Source organism: Meriones unguiculatus, chromosome X, assembly GCF_030254825.1.
Source record: "Meriones unguiculatus strain TT.TT164.6M chromosome X, Bangor_MerUng_6.1, whole genome shotgun sequence".
Lineage (NCBI taxonomy): Eukaryota > Metazoa > Chordata > Mammalia > Rodentia > Muridae > Meriones > Meriones unguiculatus.
Window position 1 is genome coordinate 31,556,916 of NC_083369.1, and position 21,874 is coordinate 31,578,789.

Here is a 21,874-nt window from a genome sequence, read left to right on the forward strand (position 1 = left end):
TGTGCCTTGCACCAATGCTAGGGTCATTTTCCTGAGTTTTTAAATTTTTGTTATTTCTTAGAGAATTTTGTGTAATGTTTTTTTTTTTTTATGATATCCATCCCTTCTCCCAACTAATCCCAGACACCTCCCTTTTCAAATCCTCAAACTTTGTGTATTTTGTTGTTGTTGTTTTTCAAGACAGGATTTCTCTGTGTAGCCTTGGCTGTCCATGGAACTCGATTTGTCAACCAGGCTAGCCTCAAACTCACCTGCCTCTGCCTCCCTGAGTGCTGGGATTGGATTAAATGTGTATGTCATTGCACCCAGCTGGGTTGTTTTGTTTTGTTTTGTTTTAAGCTCATAAAATCTAGTTTGTTCTACCCAAATATTCTTAAATGTGTGGCCTTTAACTAGAGTGAGTTTGAATTACCAAAGCTTATAAGAAAATTGATTCCCCTTCTCCCAGCTGCCTACTGCTCCTGAGCTAGCAGCAGTACTTTATGCCCACCTATCCTCTCCATATTGGAATTTGGTTTGACTTGGACATACAGAAGTCTTGTGCATGCTTTAGCAACTTCTAAGAAACTGAATGCTTTACCTTATTATATTTTATTTTGTCATGTTTGATTGTTATCTCTTAGGAACCTGTTCTTTTCTAATGAGAAACATAAAGGGATCCAGAGGGGAGGGAAGAGAAACCAGAAGGCACAGGGAGGGGAAACTATAATCAGGATATATTATATGAGAAAAAAAATCTATTTTTTTTTCTTTGTTGTTGTTAGTGTTTTGTTTGGGGCTGGTTTTATTAGGGCTTCCCACAGTGGTTAGGGCCACTCTGTCTTCAGAACAATCACAGCACAGGATATGCATCACCCAGACTGCCCAGGGGTATCTGAGCAGCTGAATCTTATTGCTTAAAATAAACAGGATGCGAGGCTAAGCACTGCACTCAGGGTCAGCCGCTTTGGACCCAGAGAAGAGCATGTCTGATTGCATGCGGGTTGATGCCCCAGGTCCCGCCTCTGAGAAAAAGGTATCAGACGGGTCTGATGCTCTTTGGGTGGATGACACCTAAATGAACATCAGTACAAAGTCCCAATTTATTTCTAATATCAGAGATCAGACCTCTACTCTTGCCTGATGCGTCTAAAACAAAAAGGGGGAACTGCAGAGAGCTGCGTAATGCCGCGCCTTAAAGATGGAGCTGGTTTCCGCCTTCCACCTTCCCGATGGTGAGTGCTCTCTGTCACGAACAACTCCACATTTGGCTAAGGCTGAGGATCTGGCTTGCTTCCATGTATGTGGACCTATCTGCATTGCCCACGTGGCACGCTTGGGTTGGCTACCCAGAGGCTATTTAAGCTGTGGGCTGGCTTTCCCCAGGGTCAGATGATTGTTCAAGGTTCCTGAATAAACTGCGTTGAAAAAAAAATAAACATATTCACTATAACTGACGAGAGGTGATGTACCTTGAACAAGAATGTGGTGATGGCTACAAATCTGACCATAGCACCCAGCCTGCTGCCAAACCCTTTCTCCCCTTTACCTCCCCAACTGAGTCAAGTTTCCCCGGACCCAACTCACTATTTCCGGTACTCTCTCTGAGCGTCAGGATGGCCTAAAGCAGCAAGAACCAGACTGTGGCTCTGTCATCATGGGAAGGGAAAGAGTGAGTCCCACCACAACATCAATTAACTAAAGAGGAGTTCGTTTGGGGAAAACTTATTCTTTTCTGGGTCGCTTCAATGAGGTGTCTGAGATTTTAACAAGAAGGTAGTGGGAAAGGTGTACAGTGGCAGCAACCCAAGCCCCTGTGGGCTACCCACTAACCCTCTAGAGCCTGGCTGAGGAGGGTGCACACTTGTGGCTCCAAGGTGTCTGCAGAGAGCCCTGGTGATCTTGGGCAGGTGCATGTCTGGGTCCCAATCTGTCCAGGAATGTCACTCAAGAACCAAACTCTCTACATGAGCCGGACTGGATAGGAAATGTATCTTTCAGCCGCTTCTATGCTCCTTTTTCCTGTCAAAACATGACTGGGTCTCTAGAGGCAGACAACAATAACCAGGCTCCTAAGGGCCTGCTGGAGATGGCTATCACCTCCTTCCAAAAGCCCTTTACACAGGCTGTTACAAGAAAGTGAGCCTCCACTAGGCTATGGGCATTGGCAGCCATGAAAAGCACAGATAACCAAGGTATTCATTCTAGGTGGTCAGTTTAAAACAAACAAATAAACAAATGCACAAACAACAAACATAGTCAAACTTGAGAGAAAATACTGTGAGAGCCAGGCTATGAGGCTGCCTTGCCCAGGACACACAACTCCCTCAGTCTATCTGCTTACAGAGGGCAAGGAGATAGAGACTGCAGACTGTGTTCAGGATGGGCAGGGACCACTGATCACCTGTGGGCATAGACAAAGAGCAGAGGTGAAAGAGGCTCTATCTCTACCAGTCATCAGACTTAGGCCTCCACTCACAGAAGGCCCAGGGTTACCAGGCCTGTTCAAACTCTCTTCTCCTGGCCTAAGAGTTGGCAGACTCTTGGGAACTTAGCACAAAAGAAAGCTGCAGAATTCCCTTATCCAGAAGAAAAATTTTCCCACTGATATGGTTCTTGTTCCACCTAGCCTTTTGTTATTTGTTTTTAAAGAAAAACACAGAGAACACAGTATAACCTTCTAACCTGAACTACCAGGCTGGAACAAGCTAAAGCCTGCTGGGAAAAGGCCTGCTTTGCAATGTACAAATGTGTACTTTCTACCTGGGACTTACTAGATCAACAAGTCCCTTACCAACCTGTCCGTAAACTCTCACCCTCCCATAGGATTAGACCAAAGCCAGTTCTGCTGACGCTGAGAGCCACAAATAACAATCCCCTGGTTCCTGTGGGTTTCCTTCTTCACTCAGGGCCAAAATAAACTGTCTCTCCAAGACTAAGACACAGTAAAGTTCTCTTATAAATCCACTCCATCACTGAGAACTATCTTAGAACCCAGTGCCAGCACCAGTCCTCAAGGGCTTTCCAGATGCATGTTTCTCAGCCAAGCAGGTAGGTGAGCTACAACACTGAAAATGGGATGGGAGTATGTAATAAGTCCCAAAACTAGCTTCTCAGTCTTCTACAACACTGTGCTTTTGTTGGAGTGCAGAGGCATCTATACCCCAAATCTGTACCTGTGGGGAAAGTGAGACAAAAGGAAAAAATAATAATAAAAGGACAAAGTAGCTGTACCATTTCTAAAAGTCACTTAATGCTTCCTTTGTGAATGTCCCCTACCCTGGTTGTTGTCAAGCTGTTGGGTGCAGGCAGGGTCTGTTCTAGCTGGGGGAGTTGTTGCACTGCCAATTCTGTGAATCCTGTTCATTAATGGCGTCTTTAGCAGCAAGCAAAGCTGCTATGGCAAGTGGGAGTGCCCAGGCTCGCAAGCCCACTCCTCAGAGGAGTAGACAGCATCCTTTGTCTTCATCAATAGGAGGCCATATGTGACAGCTGTCACAGAAGTCCAGAGGCCCATTCACAGCATCATCTATGAGTGTATTTGTAATGGAAGTTTTGGTTTCTTTGCAAACTCAGTTATGTTATGTAAATATGTTTTTGCTTTAATCCCAACTGTAGGATTTTAGTTTGGGCTTTAGTTTGTCCACAGCTGATAACTACCTCCTGCAGGGCTCGGTCTTTGCCAGTTGGTAACAGCCTGCCTCATGTAGCACGGAAATGGGGTGTGGTTTAAGACTCTGAAAGATATAAACATGAGAGCCCAGAAAGAGAAAGTGTGGCAGTTTGGAGAGACCAGAGATGTTGCCTGGTGCAGCAGCTTGGAGGAGAAAAATGGATGAGACTCCTTTGCTATTGATGGAGATTATAGTATATCCCCTAAAAGAACCCATCAATCCTAAACAACCAGTAAGAAATAAAGGGGCCTGCACCCCCTCTTCCTACTAACCTTCTCTCTCTTTCCTAGGGTTAAAGGTTTGTTGGAAAGGAGGAAAAGGCGTAAACACCCCAAATAAAATAGAATTTCAAAACAAGTTTAACATGTATTGAACTCTTTGAAATCATCATCGTGGTGGCTCTGGTTGTACACACCACACACCCCTCAGTGCCCAAGTCACCTGTGAAGTGGTGATGTCTGCTTGGTGTCTTATCTGTTCTGTGTGGTGTAGAAGTACACTACCATGCTCAGAAGTTTAATCTTTCAGTAGCTCCTCCTTTCACTCCAAATCCCTGTCCAGAAAGGACCCTGGGTCCAACTCCCCATGGCTGGCCACTAAGCCAGTAGACTCCATTCCAGGGACTTTAATGGCTGCCCAATCATCAGGCACTTCAGAGGGCTGTGAGTCAGTGACACCGGCATTGGGTGGGGTCTTGTGCGGCTTCCAGAAAAAGAGCTGTGCTTCCAAGGAGCCATAGGGCAGGCTAGTTCGCAGGGTGGGAAAGTCCTGCCACCTGCAGCGCTACCCTGAAGAGACAGCAGCAAAACCCGAAGTAACATGGCAGTGATGAGTAATTGTGGGCCTGCAGGTTCTTTTTGTTTTTGTTTTTGTTTTTGTTTTTTGCTGCTGTGTCTTTTCCTGATTTGGTTGTATGATACTGGCTTCATAGACGTATTCTCATTCTCTTTCTTTCTCTGTGTGTGTGGGGGGTGGGGTGGGATGCACACTTTATTTATTTATTTACTTACTTACTTACTTATTTAAACATTTAAGCAGGATAGGGTATAGATCTTCTTTGACCTCATGTAATTCTGCTCTGAATCCACCTGAGCCTGGGCACCTTTTAATTAGAGGGCTTTTCATTACTATTTTGATCTCATTGTTATGGGTCTGTTTGTTTAGGTTGTTTTATTTTTGCTTTAATTTGAGTAGTTTCACTGAATCTCAAATTCATGTATTTATTTTAGGAATTACTAGTTTTTAAAGTATTCTTTTTTTTATAATATTCTAAATTTCTTTATAGTGTTTGTTGTTAATTTCTTTTCTTTGCTCATTTTTGATTCTGTTAATTTGGGTCCTGCCTTGTTTTTCTTAGTTGGGCCAATAGCCTGCCAACCTTGTGTATCTTCTCAGAGCACCAGCTCTTAAATTTGTTGATTCTTTTCACTATTTTCTATTTTATTGATTTCTGCTCTGATATTTATTCCTTCTTGCTGTTTTGGACTTGATTTTCATTTTTTCCAATTTTTAGTTGTATCATTAATTCATTTATTTGTGCTCTTTCTGATATTTTTGCTGATATTTTATTTATCTATATCAGTGGTTCTTGACCTTCCTAATGCTGTGACCCTTTTTTATAGTATCTCATGTTGTGGTGACCCCCAACAATAATGTTGTTTTTATTGTTACTTCATAATTATAATTTTGCTACTGTTATCAATCATAATGTAAATATCTGTTTTCCAAAGGTTTGGGGAGGTCGTGACCCACAAGTTGAGAACCACTGATCTGTATTATCCTGTGATTTATAGGACTTGAGAAGATTTCCTTTGCCCAAAATTCATCCCCTGAACACACAAACTAATTATTCCCCCAGCAAATGCAACTCCATACTAATTAAATCTTTACGTTTTGACACAAGAAAATGAGAAACTTGTTCAGTCTTTTGCTGTATTGTTCACAAGAACATCAATATCACAGTAAAATACATCCAAACACACAATTACACATATGTTAAAGTCTAATCAAATAAGGTACACTGATGTGACAGTAACATTTACAATTACATTGGCAGTTAATTCAGTAACAATGAAAGTAGCCAAATTTTCCTGAAGATTATTTCTGGCTAGTCTTATTTAAATACCATCCACACTGAAAAACCAAGTTCTTATCTTTTAACCTCCAGGAAAAGGTAAGGGAACAAAGACAGAATATAGGGTGAAAGGGAGTTCATAATGTAATACAAACTATCACAATGTTTATCTGTAGCTCTGAGAAAGCAGGAAATTTTACTCAGTAAAGGACAGTGACACAAAATTCCTACCAGGCACTTCACTTCTTCACACCCAACCCCAACATAAAAGACTTCTGACTTCTGGTAATCCATTACATATGAAGGTAAGGAAGTAAGAAGGAAAAACAACAGCATAAACAACAGAGATATTTTTTTTTCAAGTCAAGCTGGCCAAAATTCCTTAGTTCAAGACCTCCATTTGCTCTTTAGTTTAATGGGTGTGACCTTGAACCAGTCATTCAACCCCTTTAAGCCCATCTAAACTTTGTTTTACAAGAAAAAACGAAAAGTCCTCTTCTTCCTGGCTCACCGGTGTTAAGTCATCTGTCCTAAAATACTGGAATGTCCATTTCTTTTTGAATACAGTAAATATTGACAGGACTTATCTCACAGCATCAAATGGAGGAAATCCATGAGATTGTATATATAAAGCTCTGGTACAGTGACTGATCATGGTACATGCTTAATTGTAAGCTATTGGCACTAAGTAGCAGTTATCAAACCTGAAAACAGTTTGGAAACTTTCAAACATCAATATGTAAAGCTGTTACCCACCAAATATAAATTGCTCAAGTGTGCGTATATTTATTCCACAGAAATCTAATGTCGGGATTTGCTAATGCAATAAATGAATCCTGAATTGTGGAAACAGACCTAATCTACTACAAGGCATTCAGCAGACTCCAAGCTTTTCTACTTCAAAACAAGCCTTAAGCACGGGGCCTACTGGCTTTCCAGTATCCCCTTCGGGCGACCCCTGGCATTCAGGGACCCCCACTCCTCCGTGCACAGCGGGAGGAAAGAGAAAGCCTCAGGAGGGTGGGGGTGGGGTGGGGGAAAATGGCATCCTTGGGCCTAATCATCCACATCCACCTCAAGCACGATGGACCCCGGCAGCTGGTTGATATCTAGGGTTTCAGGGGGCGACTCCCTAAAGTAGCTGCAGGGGTTTTCGGGAAGCTTCTTATAGTCCGCGTCACGGCTTTCCAGCTGCGGCTGGGCGGACCAGGGGGCGATGCCTCCAGCTCGGAGTACGTCTTCGGCGGCCTCTAGGAGGGAACTCTGGGAGGCTGGAGAGGTGGGCCTGGAGCCGAGCCCTGGCGGGGACTGCTCTGGGGCATGGCAGCATCCTGCATCTAGCTGCTGCAACAGCGAGGCACCTCCTCCCACAGGTCCTCTTCCTCCTCTTCCTCCTACTCCTCCTTCTCCTCCTCCACCGCCGCCGCGGGGCTGCATGCAGAAGGTGCTGTCAGGAATCCCGGCCTCCTGAACCTTGCACACTATCTCGGGGGCCAAAGGGTGCTCACCGTGTGGCGGCAGCCCCTGGAAAAGCTGGACGGCGGCAGGCGGCCCCAGAAAGCGCAAAGGCCCCATGCTTGCCACGAAGAGGCTGCGGCCCTGCTGCTCCCAAGCGGCGGCGGCGGCCAGACCCAGCTCCCGGCAACGTGTCGCGGGCGAAGAGGCCGAGGAGGCAGCGGCGGCGGCGGCCGATGACAGCAGGAAGCGGCGGGCGGCGGCGGCGCAGTCCTCAGCAGCCAAGGCCGCGTAGCGCGGCTCCAGAGGCTGCAAGGGGGCGGCGGCGTAGGCCCTGTCCCGCGGCGGCAGCGGCGGCGGCGGCGACAGCGGCGGCTCCTCCTCTGGGCCGGCAGGGGCGGGCCCGCCGGGGCTGTGCACGATGAAGCAGAGCATGCATGGCCCGCGGAAGAAGCAGTCGCGGTTCCGAGACCCCGCGGCCTGGGGGGACGCCTTGGTAGTGGCCCGGCCCGGCAGTCTGATGAGAGGGCGGCGGCGGCGACACCAGCTGCAGCAGCGAGGCTTCTTCTGGCTGGGACGGTTACGAGCCTCCTTCGAGAGAAAGTGGCCCATATGGACGGCCCCTAGGAGGGCTACCTGGACCTGGTGGGATGGAGGCCCGAGAGGCGGGCTCCTGGGGCCTCTGCAGACCGTGGGCTGGCTGGGCCTGTGCCCGCCGCTAGCCCTCCGCGAGCTGCGCACCTGATACACTCGACGACGCGGGTGGGCGTCAGCTGCTGGGGACCCAGGCGGCCAGATGCAAGCTACATACTTTGGCTCCGAAAGCCAGGAGAGAAGATGGAGAGAGGAAGCGAGTGGGTCGCTAGGCCAGTTGCTTCGGTCAGTCTGCTCAGTAGTGGGGGCAACGCCAGTCCTGCTCAGACCACTTCAACTGCGGCTCTGCCAGCGGCGCGTGTGCCTGCGACACGACAGAAGCCGCAGGAGCACACCACCCACTCCAAGAGGGGGCGGAGCCGGCCTTGGGGGCGCGCCGGAGGGGGGGTGATGAAGGACGGAGGGGAGCGGGGTGCGGGGGATGAGGGGGGGTTGGAGGGGTGGCTTACCTGGTTGGGTTGTCAGACTAGCAAAAGCCTGCTTATTTACCCAGCCCCCCTGACCAGAGGTTCCTTAGAGGCCTGAAGCCTCAAGCCTCTTCTGAGGTGGGCTGATTTTTCTGATACTTTTAATGTAGGCACTTAGAGCTATAATTTTTCCTCACAGGACTACTTTCCATGTATACCAAAGGTTTCATGTTGCGTTTTCCTTCAGTTCCAGTAAATGTCGTTTCTTTCATGATTTCTTCTTAAATGATGTTAATCCCCATGAGTTCATCTATTTACTAGAGATTTGTCTGCCCTCTGCTTTGTTGCATTATGATCAGATAGTATACGCAGTATTATTTTAATCTTTCTGAATTTATAAAGATTTGTTTTGCGTCCCAGTATGTGGTCTGTTTTGGAGAACCTTCCTTATGTGGCTGAGTAGAATGTGTGTCCTTTGGGGTTGTGTGGAATATTCTATAGAAATCTTTTAAGTCTATTTGATGTATGATGCCATTTAATTCTCATGATTCTCTGTTTATCTTTTGTCCAGATGCCTTGTCTTTTGAAGAAAGAAAAGCATTGAACTCACATAGAATTAACAGGTTGCTGTTAGTCTTTGACTCTGAGTCCATCAGTACATTTTTAAATGAAATTAGGTGCACCAGAGTTTGGTGCTATACATTTAGGATAGAAATGCCTTCTTGGTAAATTGTTCTCTTGATTATAACTAAGTACCCTTCTTTATCTCTTCTCATTCACTTTAGTATATTTTGTCATATATAAGAACAGCAATGCCACTTGCTTCCTTGTCACCTGTCTCATCTGACTAGAGTGCCTTTGTCGATCCTTTGGCTCTAAGGCAGTGCCTAGCTTTAAAACCTTATGATGTGTTTTGTGGGCAACACCCAGATGAATTTTTTTTTCCTTGATCCATTAAGCTAGTCTGTTATTTAATTGGAGAATTGAGACCATCGATATATATTTTTTTTTTTATTTTTTTTTTTCCTTTCAGATCCTCACCTTCCACAAGCACTTAACCGATAGAGTCATTTCCCCATCCCTGGACATATGGTTACATACAGATGCCAAAGTCCCATCTCAGACCTTAAGATTCTGAAGTTCTGAAGATGGGGTCCAGATGGGTATGCTGTAAATGGCCGTGTTTCTGTCTACACATATGTACAAGGACAGTATGCCCAGAGTCAACTCTGGATATGTAGGGCTGCAAGAGCAGATCTCAATTTCTTTTTTTTTATTTTTTATTAATTACAGTTTATTCACTTTGTATCACCCTATAAGCCCCTCCTTCCTCCCCTCCTAGCCCTACTCTCCCTCCCCCTTCTTCTCACTTGCCCCTCCCAGGTCCACTGATTGGGGAGAGACCATCGATATTTAAAGTTAATACTTAAAAGTCTGTGCTGACTATAGGCATTGTATTGTTGCTTTGTGTAGTATTAAATTCTCACTACTTTGTGCTTTAATGGTTCGAGTTTTGTGTTTCTTTCCACAGTCTCTTAGCAGTGTTCACTTCTTTCTTCAGCCTGAAATACAGCTTCCTATAGTTTCTTTAGGTTTTGTTTGTGGGATATAAAGTTTTCAGGATGTTTATATCATGAAAAAAAAAATTTCTTTCAGTATGGAAGATATTTTCACTGGGCACATTACTCTAGGTTGTTGTTGGTGGTGGTGGTGGTAGTGTGTGTGTGTGTGTGTGTGTGTGTGTGTGTGTGTGTGTGTGTGTTTTAGCTCTAGGATCTTCTGGCTTTCTAAGTTTCCATTGAGAAATCATTTGTTATTCTGATAGGTTTTTCTTTTTTGTGACTTGCCATTTTTCTTTTGCAGCTTTCAATACACTTTCTTTGTTCTGTATTCTTGATGATTTAGCTATCATATGCTGTGGGTATTTTCTTTTCTGGTCTTATATATTTGATGTTCTGTGCACTTCTTCTATTTGTATGGGTGTAACTTTCCTTGCTTTGTGGACTTGTGTAGCATTCATCTTTAAAACTGTACTTGTATTTGGAGTGTTTAGGCCTCAACCTCCCTTCCAACCTCCCACATCTAACGTGGGAGAGAGAAGGTTAGTGGGGAGAGAGGATCCCATTACTTCTCCCAGCTGTTTAGGATTTATGGATTTTTAGTACTATACCAATTGCTCCACCAATAGCAGATGCAGCCAGAAAGTCTTCTTTAAGCTGCTGAGCCACAAAGCATTTCTCTCCATCTGTCTGCTCCAAACCACCTCACCTTCCATCTCTCTGGTCTCTCCAAACTGCCACTTGCCACACACCAACACCAAATGCCACCACCTCTCTTTCTGGAGTCTCAAATTTATACCTTCAGAGACCTAGACACATCCCTTTCCATGCTGAACATGTGGCATGTTTTACTAGGTGTAAAACATGTGGCATGTTTTACCAGGTGGCAAAAGCCACACCCCACACAAGACAATTAACAGATGTGGACAAACTATAACCCAACTAAAATCCCACACTTGGGTTTAAAACAAAAACATATTTATGTAACTGAGTTTACAAAGAAACCAAAACTTTCATTACAGACTTGTTCTCTGATCTTGTTGAAGATTTGATCTATGCCATTGGCCTGAACTTCTCCCTCATCTATGCCTATAATTTGAATGCTGTCCTACACTTCCTATATATTTTTTCTTTGTATTTTAAAAAAAAGTTCATATTCTTTGCTTATTTCTTCTAGATCTTCCATTTGAGCCCTGATATCTATCTTTTCTTTAATTCATTCACTTTGAAATTTCTTATTGTGTTATTAGATTTTTTTTCAATTCCATCTTCTTTTCAGCTTGTCCTTTTAATTACATTTTAAAATTCTGCATTCATTTCCTTATTGCTGTCAACTTCATGTTTGTGTTTTTTAAGTTTTACTGAGCTGCTTTTTTTTTTTTAAACTCCTTGATTTCTTTTAATGAAGTTTATGATTGTTCCTTTAAAATGTGTGTCCTGGAACTCATCTATGTAATTGTTCTTGGAGAAAATGTCTATAAGACTGGTAAGTGTTAGAGAGAAACACTGTCTTGACCTCATACATGGTTTGTATTGTAATGAGATGATTGTTTTGTGATGCAAAATGGACATATGAATGTCCTTAGTTAGTTCTATATGTAGTATGGACAGAGCAAGCAGGTTGGGTTTAGCTTACAGGTTGAATATAGCTTTTGGGAGGATGTAATCAGATGGACATAGGGAATGGATTTCTGTACAGGATGTGCATCCTGGACCAAGACTGGAGGGTTGGGGTAGATGGTGGGGTGTTGGGGAGGTTGTATGGAGGAGAGGACCAAGCAGACTTACTACCCAGGTAGACAGTGGGGTAGGGTGTGCAGGATCTGGCTTGGTGGAGAGATTCAGTGTTGTATGGGTGGCACTGTGGGTCAGGGGCAAGAAGGACTGCTTCTAGCAGAAGGCTAGAGGTTGGTTGTAGTGCAGGCAAGGGTGGCAAGACTAGACCAGTGTACTGGATGTGAGACCCAGGTTAGATCTGGGGATTGAGGAGAATCATGGAAGGAAGAATCAGAAGGACTCATCTGGTTAGATTCTAGAGAAAGATGTCCCTTTAATTTTTGATGTCCTTTGACTCCAGTTGTTTTCAGTGTAGATTTTTCCAGATAACATATTATTAAAAATGAGATTTTTAAATCACCCACTATCACTGTGTTGGAGTTGATCTGTTGTTTTAAATATAATAGTGTTCCTTATATGAAATAGGATACTCCTTTGTTTGGTGCATATATGTTCAGTATTATACATGTGGTAGTTTGAATAAGAATCATATATTTGAATACTTAGTCATCAGGAACCAGCACTATTTGAAAAGATTAAGAGGTGTGGCCTTGTTGGAGAAAGTGTAAGGCTGAGGATGAGCTTTGAGGTTTCAGAAGTGCAAGCCAGGCCCAGTGGCTCTCTCTTCCTGCTCCCTTACAATTTGGCTGTAGAACTCTGGGCTACCGTGTCTGCCTGTATACTGCCATACTACTGACTATGAGGATAATGGACTAAATCTCAGAAACTGTAAGCCAGCCCCATGCTTTCTTTTTATAACAGTTGCCATGGTCATGATGTCTCTTCACAGCAATGGAACACTAAGACAGAAGTTGGCACCAGGGAACAGGGCATGGCTTTGACAGACCTGACCTTGCTACTTGACAGCAGAATGTGGACTTTGGGACTTTGGACTAGGAAAGCAGTTGAACACTTAAAGTGGAGTTTAATAGGCCACAGTAGTAGGAACATGGAAGACAGTGGTTCTGAGAGCAATGTAGATTATAATGGCTAGGCTCAAGAGGTTTACAGGCAGTTCTTGTGATATTTTCCTGCTTCCTGCCCATGTCGAAAAGCTTTTCCTGGGGCTAAATTGAAAAGTTTGGTATTGGTTGCAGTGGCAGAGGAGATTTCAAAACAGCCTAGTATTTACTCTGCTGTGTGGTTATTAGTGGTCACTCTTGTGCATATCTACAATAAGGAAGGAGCAAGCTGACCAAGAAAAAAATACAAAATGTACAGCTTGAGGAGAAAAGAAGCACTGGGATGGGATGTGTAATGGAGCTAAGCCCAGTGCACAAGGAGATAAAACTGTTTAAAGAAAGAACTAATCCTAAATATATAAAAGGTGTGGTGATCTCAGGGCAAGACTCCACCCAGCTAAGCTTCCAAGTTGTGAAAAGGAATTTAAAAGAAAAGTGTAAGCGGTGAAGGAAACCAGTAAAAAAAGAAAAGAAAAAATGATGTAGATGTGATTGAAAGAGGGGGGCATGTTCCAACCCCAGCAAGCAGAACTGAAAAGCTTTGGCCATGTGGTTCTAGCTTTAGAGTCAAGGATACAAGAAAGGAGTTACAGAATCTTCCTCTGTGACTAAGGAAAGCAGCTGAGGCCAAGCTTGTATCAGGGGTGCCCCTGCATGGAAACCCAGACAGGTCATTGCGTGAAGTTATTAAGGATTGTATTGGAGACCCCAAGATGTTGGAGAAGCCAGAACCATGGGATACCTGCCATGGATAGCTGCTGACCAAGTGTGGAACCAGCCCAAGAGAGAGAAGTGTGTTGCAGTCAACAAAGATGAAAGGAGTAGGAAATCTGAAGAGCACTTTGACATCAGAAATACAGATGCAGAGTTTGGAGTTTGCCCAGCTGGTTTTGGTCTTGCTTTGATCCAGTATTTCCTCGCTGTGCTCCCTTTCCACTCCTTTGGAATGGGAATGTATATTCTGTACCATTGCATGTTGAAAGTATGTGATCTGATTTTTTATTTTGAATTTACTGGGGGATACAGCTAAGGGACTGCCTTGAGTCTCAGAAGAGACTTTGAACTTGTTTGGGTTTTAGGCAGTGTTGAGACTATGGCAGACTGTAGGGACTGTTGAAATTGGACTAAATACATTTTGCATTATATTGTAGCTATAAGCCTATGGGGGCCAGTAAGTGAAATGTGGTGTTTTGAATAAGAATGGCCCCCCCATAGGCTTATAGATTTCCATCTTAGTCACCAGGGACCAGCAGTATTTGAAAGGATTAGAAAGTATGGCCTTGTTGGAGTAGGAATGTCACTGGGGTGGGCTTTGAGTTGTCAAAAGCCCAAGCCAGGCCCAGTTGCTCTATCTTCCTGCTACCTTCAGATCTGGAACTTTCAGTTTCTATATTTGCCAACATGCCCCTATGCGCCCCACCATAAGGATAATGACCTAAACCTCTGAAAGTGTAAGCGAGCTCCAATTAAATGCTTTTTTTTTTTACAAGAGTTAACCTTGGTCATGGTGTCTCTTCGCAGCAATAAAACACTGAGTAAGGCAGTGGTTCTCAACCTTCCTCATGTTGTGGTGATACCCAACCATAAAATTATTTCCAGTTCTAATTTATAACTGTAATTTTGGTACTGTTATGAATCATATGGAGGATATCATATGTCCACACATCATGAAATATTGAATATCATGATACATGACCCCTATGAAAGGGCTGTTGGGTAGCTGTGACCCACAAGTTGAGAACCACCAGACTAAGACAATGCTGTTGTTGGATTATTTTTTTCTTTTATGAGTATGAATTATTTCTCTTTACCCCTTCTGTTTGGTTTTGGTTTTAACTCTATTTTTTTTTTCAGATATTAAAAGAACTACAAACCAGGAAGTGGTGACACATGCCTTTAATCCTAGCACTCAGGAAGCACAGGCAGCAGGCAGATCTCTGTGAGTTCAAGGCCAGCCTGATCAACAAAGTGAGTCCAGGACAGCCAAGGCTACACTGAGAAATCCTGTCTCAAAAAAAAAAAAAAAGAAAGAAAAGAAAAGAAAAGAAAAGAAAAGAAAAGAAAAGAAAAGAAAAGAAAAGAAAAGAAAAGAAAAAAAGAACTACACTTCTTATTAGTCCCATTTACTTTGGACACCATTTTCCATCCTTGTACCCTAAGGTAGAACCTATCATTGTTAGTGTGATGCATTTCTTAGATGTATCAAAAATGATGGATCCTGTTTTATGATCCAGTTTGTTAGTCTGTGACTCTTGGGGAGATGAGATCACAAATATTAAGAGTTATTACTAAAGAATGTGCATTCTTGTCATTTTCTTGCTTTGTGGTGTTTCATTTGACTTCTATTGATTAAGTTTTCTGGAACTGATAAACCCTTGTGCCTTCTTGGGCATGTGAAACCTTCTCTTCAGATCTGAGTATTCCCTTCATCATCTTCCATGGAGCTTAGTTAGTTGTAAGTGGTAAGATACACACAGGCAGTCTTCAGGAATCTGGGAGAGGTATTCAGGACTTTCATAAATTCCTTACATCTGTTTTTATAGTGGAAAGTTTTACTTTCTTCTTTGACTATATTTTCTGAACATAGTAGTATGAACTGATGTCTGCAGTCCTTCCTAACATGTGTAACAATGGTCCAATCTCTTCTGGGTTTCATAGCCTATACTGAAAAACCTGCTCTTATTATGATGGATCTGCATTTGTATATGAATTGATATTCATTTACAACTTTCAGTATCCTTTCTTTGTTCTGTGTATTTAGTGTTTTGACTGATATATGATGTGGGGAGTGTCTGTTATGGTCATGCCTATCTGGTGTTCTGCATCTGTCTTGGACAGTGATAAGCTTCTTTTTTATTTTTAGTTTATCTTTTTATGGTTTTATTGAAATTATTTCCTGTGACTTTGACCTCAGTCTCTTCTTCTCTACCTATTATTCATAGAGTTGTTCTTTTCATAGTGTTCCAGAATTCCTGCATGTTTCATTCTTGAGTTTGTTTATTTTGGATTTGACATTTTCTTTGAATTATAGTGTTCCAGAGTTCCTGCATGTTTCATTCTTGTGTTTATTTATTTTGGATTTGACATTTTCTTTGAATGTTCCAATTCCTCTACCTCAGGACTCAATATTCTCTCTTCCACTTAGTCCAATTTATTAGTGAGGCTTTCCCCTCGATTTTTGTTTGAAGTACTGAAAATTTCATTTCACATTTTATTTCATTTGAGCCTTTTTTAAAACATTCTCTATCAAATTTTATTTCCATGCCAAGCTGTTTTCATTATATCTTTCAATTGTATTTAGGCAGTCTTTATTCTGGAATTTACTCATAATCTTTTTTAGTTCCTCAATCATGATTATTACTACTGTCTTGAAATCATTTATGCCATCTAAGCCCCTATTACTGGGTTACATTAATGTTGGAGTGCTAATATTTATCAGACTATTTTGGTTATTTATGTTTGTGTATTTATGATCAGATCTAAGTATCTAGAGTTAGGTCATTGGTATGCTTTCTTGGTAAGGAGATCTTGTCTCCACTACTGAAGCTTTCTTTCCAGGCAGGTGGTAGATCAGCTATACAGGATTTAGGATTCAGTCTCTGGGAAACTGAATGTTGATGTTCAAATGGGATATCAGAAGCAGTTTTGGCTCAGCCCAGCAATAACTAAGGTTGAATGCCTTCAAATTAAAAGATTCCCACAGCTAATCTTCAAGAATCTGGGAGAGGTATTCAGGACTTTCCTTGGGCAAAGGGTTCTAGCAAAGTTGGTAATTGTATCTAGGATCTTTATATGAAGAGGGGCAGAAGGAGAGCTGAAAGGCAGACATGGGACATGTGATCCTATGGTAAGTAGTTAGAGTCAGTAGAGTTGTAAATTTGGGTCCAGTGCCTCTCTCTGAAAAGGCTGCAGGGGTGGGTGGATTTGGCAATGTGAGTCTAATGTCTCTGACTAGAGAAGGAACAAACTGCTTGGGAGTATGGGTCCAGTGAGCGAGGATAGATCCAGCTGGCAGCATGACTGTAGGCTTTGACTTTGTATGGGGAGCAAAGGAGCTTAGTGGGGACAAGGGCAGGAGTGGATGGAGTTAACCCAGCAGAAATTTGAGTTCTGTTCTTGAAGGAGAACAGGAGCACATGCACAGGACACATCTGTTGAGATCTTTAATGAACTGTCATATTTCCTATGCAGATTGCAGATGATGATGTCACTTTTTGTTTTGTTTGTTTTTAGAGACAGGGTTTCTCTGTGTAACCTTGGCTGTCCTGGACTCACTTTGTAGACCAGGTTGACCTCAAACTCACAGAGATCCACCTGCCTCTGCCTCCCTGAGTGTTGGGATTACAGGCATGTGCCACTGTGCCTGGCTCATGTCACTTAAAAAATTTTACTTACTTTTATTTTATCTGAGTGATTTGCCATGTGTGTTCAGTACCTATGGAAGCTGGAAAAGAGAATCACAATGCTAGATAGAAGTAGAGTTAAACAGTGAGTGAGTGCCATGTGGGTTCTAGAAAACAAATGTGGGTTCTTTGTAAGAGCAGTATGTACTGTTAACCACGAAATTATTTCTTCATCCACTGATCATGTTACTTTTGACTTGTGTTATTTTTATAGTTCTACGGATCTGTCCCAGGACCTGGCACATGCTAGAAAGTGAGTCACAAACATAGGATCCTGACACACTGGAAGGAGATAGGTTGCTGCTATCTTAATATATTTTTGTAACATTTTATACATGCATATAATGTGTTTTAATCATTACTATGTCCCATTCTTATGCTGTGCCCACTTGCATTCCTCCTGATCTTAATATTTTTCTCAACTAGTCTTACTCTTATTTTCATGTGGTTTAGGGTTTCTTGTTGTTGTTTTATTTTGTTTTGTTTTTGTCAACCCATAATTTCAATTAAGGTTACCAAGAAGAACATGCATGGAGGAGATATTTAACAGATCTCACCAGTCCATGCATTTTTGTCATCATCACCTCCAGGTACCCTGTTTCTTTTCTTTACCAGTAGAAACTACCCAATCCCCAGGTAGTTTTTCTTCTATCTTCAGGACTTTTTTGTCAATACATGTTTTTCATTTTTTGTTTGTTTGTTTGTTTGTTTGTTTTTTCCTAGAGGAGCATGTGCTAAGGGCTTAAATCCAGAATCATAGGTACCTTAGAAGTGGCTACACCAGGGAAGTAAATGCATCTCACTCTCTGAAAGCACTAACTACCTAAAGATCCTTAGGGAGCCATAGGATTTCACAAGCCCCTGGCAACTGTTAACTTTCCAAAAATTCTCAGGAATGGGTATGTGGCTTGTGAGCATTCTATCCTCTCCATGACAGATGATAAGGGCCCAATATTCTGCAGATAATAACAGCTGCTGAGATTTCAGGCTTGCAGAAGCTATGTCATGTCCAAAAGAGAATTCAGTCCATACCACTCCACCCTTTCCTCTACCTCTTATAGTCTTTCTTTACTTTCTTCCATGGAGTTCCCTGACCCATGGAGGGGGTGATATGCATGTCTCATTTAAGGCTTGAATTCAGCAATCACATACTCTCAACACTTTGGCCACTTAAGAATCTCTGCAGTAACCATGAAATTTTCAGGCAAATGGTGGGAACTGGAAAAGATCATCCTGAGTGAGGTATCCCAGAATCAGAAAGACACACAGGTTATATACTCACTCATAAGTGGGTATTAGACATATAATATAGGATAAACATACTAAAATCTGTATACCTAAAGAAACTAATCAAGAAAGAAGACTCTGGCTAAGACGCTTAATCCTCATTCAGAAAGAGAAAGAGGATGGACATCAAAAGAGGGAGAAAACAGGGAAAAGGACATAGAGCCTACCACAAAGGGCCTACCACAAAGACTCTACCCTGCGGGGTATCAACTCAGATACTGAGACTTATGGCTAAACTTTGGGCAGAGCACATGGAATCTTATGAAAGAAGTGGGTAAGACCTGGAGAGGACAGGAGCTCCACAAGGAGAACAGAAACAAAAAATCTGGGCACAGGGGTCTTTTCTGAGACTCATACTCCAACCAATGACCATTCATGGAGATAACCTAGATAACCCCTGCTCAGCTGTAGCCTATGGCAGCTCAGTATCCAAGTGGGTTCCCTAGTAAAGGGAACAGGGACTATCTCTAACATGAACTCAGTGTCTGGCTCTTTAATCACCTCCCCCTGAGAGGGGAGCAACCTTACCAGTCCACAGAGGAAGAAAATGCAGCCACTCCTGATGAGACCTGATAGACCAGGGTCATAGGGAAGGGGAGGAGGACCTCCCTTATCAGTGGACTGGGGGAGGGGCATGGGTGGAGAAGAGGAAGTGAGGATGAGATTGGTAGGGGAGGAGGGAGAGAGCTACAGGTGGGAAGCAAAGTGAATAAACTGTAATTAATAAAAATATAAATTAAAAAAAGAAAGAAAAGAATCTCTGCAGTAACTGTTACCAGACACTTCTTTGACTGAATCCAACAGCAGCACTGATTTATTGGCATAAAAATGAATACTTGAAAGAACCATATACCCATTTTTGTCATTTTAATGTGCTAAAATATACAAAAGTGAACACAGAAACCATTCCACAGAAGCTTGATTATTATCATCATCAATTAAGAGCTTTGATCCTAGTAATAATATTTACTGCTACCACCATCTCCTCTTGACATTTGGACCTTCTTGCCACAACTGGAATGAAGTATATTCACTGATAACTAGTGGACAGTGCTCCAGGATGCTGCTAAACCTGCTAAAATGTGCAAATAGCTCCTCACTAAAAGAATTATCTGGGCCACACCAGCCGTAATCCAGAGCTTCAGAAATCCTGCTTTGGAAGTAGGTACATCTACATACATTTACTTGTACATATGTACACTTATATTTATGCAAGCTGAACTCTGTGGGTTGATGTAGCAGAGCAGGGAACATTTAAATTTCATCTTTTAACAAATTCTTCAGTAGCTCGATCTTTTCCTTTGTTTCTTGAAACATTTCCACTGTATCCATTATGTTCAGCCTCAATAAACAATAAACTTGCCATTGTTAGACTACAGGTTTCTTCTTAAAGCTAGTATGCTCAACAAGCTAGGTAAAATTGGTGACTTGCAACCAAATTCTCCACTCTAAAAGGACTTTCTGGGGGGAAAGGCTGGTCCAGACACTCTAAGAATGAGAGTGGAGGTGAGAGGAATGAAGAGCCCAGTTTACTGGGATCTGCAATTCAAACAACTCAGCATGCAGTTACTGTGCTTTTAATTTCCTTGTATTGATGGTTTCTTCAGTACTTGGAGCCACAAGTTGTAGATGATGGCTTAGCGTTGGGGCCTGAAACTCTGGGTAAATTTGGTCCTTACAAGAACAGCCCATGCCAGCTGGTCAAGCAAGCATAGTTGTAGATGATGGCTCAGCATTGGGTCCTGAAACGCTGGGTGAATTTGGTCCTTTTACAAAAATAGTCCATGCCAGCCAGTCAAGCAAGCATAATACCCTTTAAGTCTGGCATCCACATGCAGATTCAGTGTCCTTTCCAGGTGGATGTACACCTACTGATTATCTTCCAGGAAGCAAAACCCAGGTGCAAGCACAGATTGAATTCTGAATAACTTGGATGGAGAACTTCCAAATGTCTCAGTCATCACTTGGATTTTGTAAGTTGTATTCATTGTGTATTTGGTATTTTCACAAACAGTTGCTATTTTGGGTGGCCAAATATATTCAAGACAAACCATATACATTTTAATTCCTATAGGCACATATGAAGAACACTTAAATATCCATAAGTCAGTTGGGCCATGGATATTATTCTTCCATTCTGCAAAACTGCAGTACAAAATGGTCTGGGCCATATTTTCAGAAACCTAGAACACAAAGTTCATCCCACAGACCTCTGAGTATGCTACTGCAGCTGGAAGGCATCAGTCTGCCATTATTGTCATTTGCCTTGGGAGTTTGTACTTGACATGTGCCATTGTTCTGATGGCTGTAGAGTGGGTGTTAGAGAGACAGATGGCAGGGTAAGGGTTCTTCTAGACAGTAACAAGCATGGCCAGGTTCCAACTCCCATTTTCATGAATCCCAATTTCTCCCAAATATAATATCTTTTTTCTCCAACAGAGGACCACTAATTTTGCTTCAAAAGTAGACTATTTTCTCTTTGCATTTTATCCTCAGTACTCTATTCCCTTGATATTTTAAGGTAGCATACAAAGTAATAGGTTTCACCATGACATATTTCCATATTCTTGATTTTTAATCAGTCAAAGTCCAAATCACATTGTCACCTTCTTTCTCCCTGATTGTTGCTGTTAGTACTTTCCTGGGCGCTGTATAAAGAGTTATTCATTTGTACCTCTTTAAGGATTTGACTTCCCATTTTATGGTACCCATTCTAGTTTCATGCCCCACATACATAAAATTACACAAAACACAAATTTAAATGTGGTTACTTATTTGAGGTTAAACTTGAACCATCTGCCTTTCTGCATCTGGTTGTTTTGTTGAACACATTCATTTATCAGCACCTCTGACTCCTCTCTGCATCCTCACATAGTGCCTGGGCAGAGCTATCTTGTCTTTTCCCTTTCCACAGTTCAGTCCATCGAAGCCATAGCCATAGGAGCCCACATTACCTCATCACCTCTAGGAGAGTTACATTGAGCATTTTGGATCCTACATCTGAATGGTATGGGGAATGGGAGTATGATACAATTCACCTCATAGTGTCTGCCATGTAACTATAATGAAGTCTAGACTTGAATGCAGCTTTTGTAATACCAACACAGGTTATGTGTCCCTTACCAACATTGCTGTAGAGCCTGAGGTCTCATTTGTACTTCCTCTGTCCTTCAGATATGACCCTTAATTCTGCTATTCCATAAACTCTTCTGCCTTTGCTGCCATTCAGTTCTGACCTTGTACTTGCTATCTGTTAATGCTTCCGCCTCTAGTCTCACACTTATTGGACCATCTTCCTTAGATTTATGTTAAGTAACTACACTTCATCATCTATTCATGTTCATACTAAATCCTCAATCTCTCTCAGTAGGTCTTATTTTTGTAGAGTGACATCTTGACCCCTGGGCCTGTTGGGTATGTTAATCAGTCTTTACTGTTGAACCATATCCCAGGCTAATAAGTATTCCTTATTGTCAGTTTTGGTGAGTCCTGCTCACAACACTTTCCCTGTGATGACTCTACTGTCTTCCTTAACTTCTCCCTGTTTGTGATCCCTGCATTTTGTTCTAGGGACCTATGTCAATGTCAGAATCACTTATCAATATATTCAGTCATGTAGGGTAGTCTACACTTGTAAGTCTGGT

The 21,874-nt window shown here is 42.4% G+C and overlaps 1 protein-coding gene and 1 long non-coding RNA gene across 2 annotated transcripts in view; one reads left to right on the forward strand and one right to left on the reverse strand.

Moving 5' to 3' along the window:
- Positions 1 to 5,568: 5,568 nt before the first annotated feature.
- Positions 5,569 to 8,181, reverse strand: LOC110565605 (F-box/LRR-repeat protein 17-like). Its single transcript, XM_060375646.1, has one exon. The coding sequence runs from the start codon at positions 7,792 to 7,794 to the stop codon at positions 6,784 to 6,786; it is 1,011 nt and encodes a 336-aa protein (XP_060231629.1). The 5' UTR covers positions 7,795 to 8,181; the 3' UTR covers positions 5,569 to 6,783.
- Positions 8,182 to 17,711: 9,530 nt separating this feature from the next.
- LOC132650142 (uncharacterized) overlaps positions 17,712 to 21,874 on the forward strand; it is a 63,135-nt gene continuing 58,972 nt past the window's right edge. Inside the window, exon 1 of the long non-coding RNA XR_009588528.1 lies at positions 17,712 to 20,203. This is a non-coding gene — a long non-coding RNA (uncharacterized LOC132650142). The remainder of the gene's footprint in view (positions 20,204 to 21,874) is intronic.

Bases quoted from the DNA above. Each gene is read 5' to 3' on its own strand.
- LOC110565605 (XM_060375646.1), bottom strand. From the start codon at position 7,794: ATGGGCCACTTTCTCTCGAAGGAGGCTCGTAACCGTCCCAGCCAGAAG.